The sequence below is a fragment of the Mandrillus leucophaeus genome, unplaced genomic scaffold, assembly GCF_000951045.1.
Source record: "Mandrillus leucophaeus isolate KB7577 unplaced genomic scaffold, Mleu.le_1.0 Scaffold895, whole genome shotgun sequence".
NCBI lineage: Eukaryota > Metazoa > Chordata > Mammalia > Primates > Cercopithecidae > Mandrillus > Mandrillus leucophaeus.
Window position 1 is genome coordinate 79,684 of NW_012109752.1, and position 6,539 is coordinate 86,222.

Sequence of the window (6,539 nt, forward strand, 5' to 3'; positions counted from 1 at the left end):
GTTCACGCCATTCTCCTGCCTCAGCTTCCCGAGTAGCTGGGACTACAGGTGCCCGCCACCACCCTCAGCTAATTGTTTGTATTTTTAGTAGAGACAGGGTTTCACCGTGTAAAGCTAGGATAGTCTCGAACTCCTGACCTAGTGATCCACCCGCCTCAACCTCCCAAACTGCTGGGATCACAGGCATGAGCCACCGCGCCCGGCTCAGGCTAACTTTCAAATGCTGCAGAATACATTCAACTGAAAATACCTAGCTGCACTGCAACTTGGAATGGAGTCAGGTAAGAGGAAACCAGAACTGTACAGACCCAACAACACTAGCAAGCAGAGATGCAAAATTTGAAGCCACCATTTCGAGACTTGGCTGGGTTCTGAAAAAGGTCCTAGAACTAGAAAGGCAAAACGTTAATGTTGAGGCTTCTGGCAGTCCACTGCCAGGGTGAGGGAAATGGGGACAGTAGGAGAGCTTCTGGCCTCAGCCATCAGACTTCTTTCTCCAACTATCAATAGTACCACCCTCCTTTCTCACTGGATCACAGGCTTTTTGAGGGCCAGGGCTGTTTTTCATTCCTATATTACCTGTGCCTGGCACATAGTCGATGCTAATAAATGTTTGTTAAACAAACGAATCTTAGCAATGATTCTGTTTTTTAAGCATAAGAAAAGATACAGGTACCAGAAGATCACTTATTATTTAATGAGCCCTCTTTTTCCAAGGCCCTGAAGACTAGTATCTAAGCTTGGTCTTCTCTCATACGTCTATTTATTAGTCTCCAAATGCACCCCCTAGCAAGGCCATGGCACTGGCACTGGCACTCTAGAATGAGAGAGGATGGAGTGATCGCCGTGGTCCAGCAGTAGCTCCCAAACAGTGCTTCACCCTCAAAAAAAAGTTTTTTTTATTTTTTTGAGATGGAGTCTCCCTCTGTGGCCCAGGCTAGAGTGCAGTGGCACGATCTCGGCTCACAGCAACTTCTGCCTCCCAGGTTCAAGCAACTCTCCTGCTTCAGCCTCCCAAGTACCTGGGACTACAAGCACGTGCCACCATGCTGGGTTAATTTTTGTATTTTTAGTAGGGACAGGGTTTCACCATATTGGTCAGGTTGGAACTCCTGACCTTGTGATCCACCCACCTCGGCCTCCCAAAGTGCTGGGATTACAGGTGTGAGTCACCATGCCTGGCCCCAAAAATATTTTTATATATTTAAAAAAATAATAAAACGAGAGACACTGCCCCTGAATGAAAACATGCTCTATGAAGAGAGGCGATGACAAGCTATACCACATCCAGGTCAGGACCCATGCTCCCCAGAGGTGGGCCCACCCTGCTCTTACCTGGGGGGCCACAGGTGGCTCTGCATTGGGTGGCTTGACAAAGAAAGGAATCCGGCCCCTCTGCCAGTCATTGAGGACCATCTTACCCACAGTCTGCAAGTCGGGCTCTCCACCCTGAAAGGTCACGAAGAGATTCCCAATTAAATTCAAAGGACCAAAACCACCTACCACTTTGAGGGTATTTCAGTTGTCCCAGGGGTTCATCATCACTTAAGTGACAAGTTTCACACTGCTCATACATGCATACCAACAAAAGGCCCATATCATATACATATATGCCTGCAACAGGTATCAGTCTCAATTCTCACAAACACTGGCTCACCTTTAGTAACTTCCCAGTCCGGAAAGCAAGCTTCTCAAGAAAGTCCTCAGCATTCTCCCAAGAATCAATCTTGTATGTTTTGCTGATATATTCTGGCTTTGCTCGTTCAAGTACAGCACCAATGTGGTCTTCAGGACTCTTAATTTTTTCCACTTGAACCTAAATGTTAATAGGAAATCTCCCACTTACAAACTTTGCTGTGGAAGCAGTGAAGTTCCCACTGTCCTTTGCAGCACTATTTGAAAATAGATTTCAACATCACAAAGCTAGTGGAGACTGGCAGGAGCCTGTCTCTGAGGTGGCTAGACATGGTCGGCTGCAAGGAGCACTGCTGAAAGCTGACCATAGCCACAGAGCCCAGAACTCAGCTTTAATCCCCACTCACCACAAACTAACTGCGTGGCTGCCACAAACAGTTTAAACTTGGAATGCTTCATGTTACTCACTTGCAGAAATGGTTAAAAGCCTGCCCATCCCAGGACACAAAAAGGATGGAATAGTTTAAGAAAGGAGAGGAGGAATGTGCACAGTATGTATAGCCAGAAGCATGGTCAAGGTTAAGTGGAACCATTTACAGTTTTCGGTCATATTCAGAAACAAGTGAGGAAATGACTCGGTTCCAAAATGACTCAACCCATAAACCCAGGAAGATGAATTATTGCTAAGCATAAACAGGCCCTGCTTCCCTTTGGATCCTGTGTGTAAACTACAAACTCTTTTGTGGCATGATATTGACCAGATATGCCCATGGTTCCACTAACTCCTCAAACAGCTTATGCTGAGAGGCTGCCCTGTTCAGCATCATGTTCCTAAAGTTTGATCAGACAGGCTGACCCCAAACTGCCTTCTTAATGAGTGAAAAGGAAAGCTATCCAGGGTTCCCTACAGAACACTCCCCCGCAAACACAAACAGCCTATCGGGGCCAAATACTCACAACTCCTTTTAGCACAATGTCTGTCTCGGAGTCCTCAGAGGGGTAAACCACACCTGGACAGTCAATCAGGAATATCCGACGCATCAGAGTAATATACTGCCAGACCTGAAGTCAGAAAAAAGTCAGAGTTGTCCTGTATCCAACACTAAGAGTCTAATTTCACAAACCCCTGACGCTCATGTATGATGCTGGAAAAAGGAAGGGGTGAGTCAAAGGAAAGCAACCTGCTAAGTAATTAAGCTACTAACTGTCTCATCTGTGCCGTGCACAAGATACTTCCACTAAGTGTAAACTATAGTTTCCAGCAGCTAAGAGTCTAAAAATAACGCAGAGACAGGATTTCCATCTAGTATTGTGCAATTATACCCAGTGAACCTTTCCCTGAGTTTTAAAAGTACTCTTGAGAGCTTAGTACTGCTTGATCTCATTGCCTTTAAGCAAAACCATGCTGTTCCCCACTCCGTGTTGTAGGATATGACCCCCAACTTTCAGGACCTACCCTAAGGTTGAGGCTTCTTAACCCAGGCATCAAACATTCTTGGGTTAGTTTTGTTTATCAAAATAAAAAGCTGGAGTGACCATTTAAAACAGATTTAAATATGAATCACATTAACCAACACACGCCAAAGCCACACGGTGGCATATAAAGTACTCTCAGTCTTACCAAAGTGGGCAGAAACAACTCCGATACGTTCCAAACTATTATATGGAGAGCTAAACTCCTAATGGTGGTCTGTATTCAAGAGAAGCAGTGAGAAATCAACAAGTCCTAACCAATCACCCTCTATGAAAATAAAATATGCAGAGGTACGGTCACCCTGCGCCAAACATACCTTCGTTTCACCTGCAATGGGAGCCACGTTGCAAACTTTCTTAGAACGCAATGTATTTATCACAGAACTCTTGCCAACATTTGGATAGCCAATGAACCCAATGCTGATCTGTTTCTTGTCAGTGTGCAACTGTTCAAAGAGAGAACACACAGCACACACATGCAGTCGTATGTATCCCTTTGGACAAGCAGGTTGTATTACTTTGTTAATATCAATACACTGCAAAGCTGTTGATACAACTTGATCTGAAGCCTAGATACACACCACCTACATAATCTGAGTGAGCTGGATACATCAGCTTATTAATAAATCAGAGGTGAGTCATTTCCTCAGTCATGCATGTGAAATTATCCTTATATGTGTTAAGGTTAAAAGTATGTAGGTCAAGAAACAAAAGAAGGCAGTGGCTCATGCCTGTAATACCAGCAGTTTGGGAGGCCGTGGGCGGATCACCTGAGGTCAGGGGTTCAAGACCAGCCTGGCCAATGTGATGAAATCCCGTTTCTACTAAAAATACAAAAATTAGCCAGGCATGGTGGTGCATACCTATAATCCCAGCTACTTGGGAGGCTGAGACAGGAGAATCATTTGAACCTGGGAGGCCGAAGTTGCAGGGAGCCAAGATCATGCACTGCACTATAGCCTGGGTGACAGAGTAAGACTCCAGTCTCAGAAAAAAAAAAAAAAGAAACAAAAGAAGAAGAAAAATAGCTTGCTAGTCACTGATTTAGGACAATGCCATTTACTGATAAAATATCTTCAGGAAAAAGAATCTGAACAGATTCATCAACTGGACAATGCCACAACTCACCCCTCCTTTTCCTTGCATAATACATCTGCATTTCCACTGCCAATAATAAATAACAAAAGAAAAAAAAGCAACCTTGAAAGTTAGACTACTGGGCGAAAGTCTCAAGAAGTCTTCTTGCTATCAAGAAGAGGGCCTACAAACGAATGGAGGCTTCTGATTCAACATGGTGAACTGAACATACATGCTAACCCCGTTCCCTCACCAACTCCACTAGAATGACAGCAGTGGACATTAACACTTTTAAACCAACAGAACCAAACATACTGAACCAGAGAATAGGATGGAGATGAGACAACGAAAACTAAAATGATGTTAAACAAAATACTAGATGCTTAAAAGCAGTATCAAACTTGGCCCACTACAAAACATAAAAGCTAAGTGGTTGTAAAGACAGAAAAACTAAAGATCCAGCAATAATAATGACAATGAATCATAGAGAGCCCTGGGAATTGGTGGTGTATCCCTTTTAAGATAGGGCTGAAAACAAGGACCAGAAGACAGTCTGCCAAAGCAGCCACACTTCTCCATCCCCTCCCTCATTCAGCGTGGGCACACAACTTCTTTACTCTCAAAGAAATCCAGGGCCTATGAAATAGGTTTTTGGATTTTTTGAAATGTCACATGTTTGAAAGCATCTGTAATCTTCAGACTTGAAAGGGATCCTGGATTTAGAGATAACAGTATTCCCAGAATGATTAATTGAAAATGTAAGTATTAAATAGTGAGATGCCCAGTCTACTATTCCCTTTGAGTTTCTAGAACTCTAGCAGCCAGGATTCTATACCCCTAGAACTAGAGAGTGAAAAATTCTCTTCTGGGGAAACTCACAAGCCCAAGAAAAAAAAGACCTACAGACAATGGTATCTTTAGGATGTCCTCCCAGCAAAAAATTTGGGTCCTGGCCAGGCACAGTGGCTCATGCCTGTAATCCCAGAACTTTGGGAGGCTGAGGTGGGCAGATCACTTGAGGTCAGGAGTTCTAGACCAGCCTGGCCAACATAGTGAAACCCCAACCCTACTCAAAATACAAAAATTAGCCAGGTCTGGTGGTGCTTGCCTGTAGTCCCAGCTACTTGGGAGGCTGAAGCAGGAGAACTGCTTGAACCCAGGAGGCAGAGGTTGCAGTGAGCCAAAATCGGGCCACTGCACTCCAGCCAGGGCAACAGAGTAAGACTCCATCTAAAAAAATAAATAAATAAAAATAAAAATAAATAAATAAATAAAATTTGAGTCCCTGTTAAATCACCCTACAATGAAGTCTATCAGTCAACAAGGCTACTCCATGGAGAAAAAAAAGAACCCATCAGTTTTTTAATGCCTTAATTTTTTTTTGTTTTGAAACAGGGTCTTTCCTTGTCACCAGGCTGAAGTGCATTGACACAATCACAGCTCTCTGCGGCCTCAGCCTCCTGGGCTCAAGCAATCCTCCTGCCTTAGCCTCCTGGGTAGCTGGAACCGTAAGTGTGCACCACTATGCCTTGCTAATTTTTTTCTATTTTTTTGTAGAGATGGAGTTTTGCCATATTGCCCACACTGGTCTAGAACTCCTGAGCTCAAGTGATCTGCCTGCCTCATCCTCCCAAAGTGCTGGGATTACAGGCATGAGCCACTCTACCTGGCCTAATGCCTTACTCTTAAATATAAATAGAGAATCAAGAATAAACATTTAAGTGTGACTCTACTTGGGGGTCGAGGCTGCAGTGAGCCATGATTGCACTACTGCGCTTCAGCCTGGGTTAAGACAGAATAAGACCCTGTCTCAAAAAAATTTTTAAAGTAAAAGAAAAAATTTTCAAGTGTGACTCTAGCAGAAAAGACAAAAAACAAAAATTCGGAGGTAACAGAATCAATGTAGACAGGAAAATTTCAAAACATCATTAACGTTCTTGGAGAGAGAGAAGACACTGTGACTGTGAAGTAAGATGTAAAAGGAGGCAGAGCAAATCAGATTTCAACAAGAGCTCTCAGAAATTACAAATTAAAAGTGATTGGCAAAATAAATTTTGTGATAGGGCAGCTGGATGATCAAAACAAGGAAAGTGGCCAGACACGGTGGCTCACGCCTGTAATTCCAGCAATTTGGGAGGTCAAGGCAGGCAGATCACCTGAGGTCGGGAGTTTGAGACCAACTTGACCAACATGGAGAAACCCCATCTCTACTAAAGATACAAAATTAGCCAAGTGTGGTGGCGCATGTCTGTAACCCCAGCTACTCGGGAGGCTGAGGCAGGAGAATTGCTTGAACCCGGGAGGCGGAGGTTGTAGTGAGCCGAGATTGCGCCACTGCACTCCAGCCTGGTGAC

General features: G+C 44.0%; 1 protein-coding gene across 1 annotated transcript in view; it reads right to left on the minus strand.

Moving 5' to 3' along the window:
• GNL2 (guanine nucleotide binding protein-like 2 (nucleolar)) overlaps positions 1-6,539 on the minus strand; it is a 36,260-nt gene that overhangs the window by 13,260 nt on the left and 16,461 nt on the right. Inside the window, exons 9-12 of the mRNA XM_011969518.1 lie at positions 3,426-3,554; positions 2,593-2,697; positions 1,658-1,816; positions 1,336-1,449 (exon numbers count right to left, since the gene is read on the minus strand). Coding sequence (XP_011824908.1) covers positions 1,336-1,449; positions 1,658-1,816; positions 2,593-2,697; positions 3,426-3,554 — 507 coding nt within the window. The remainder of the gene's footprint in view (positions 1-1,335; positions 1,450-1,657; positions 1,817-2,592; positions 2,698-3,425; positions 3,555-6,539) is intronic.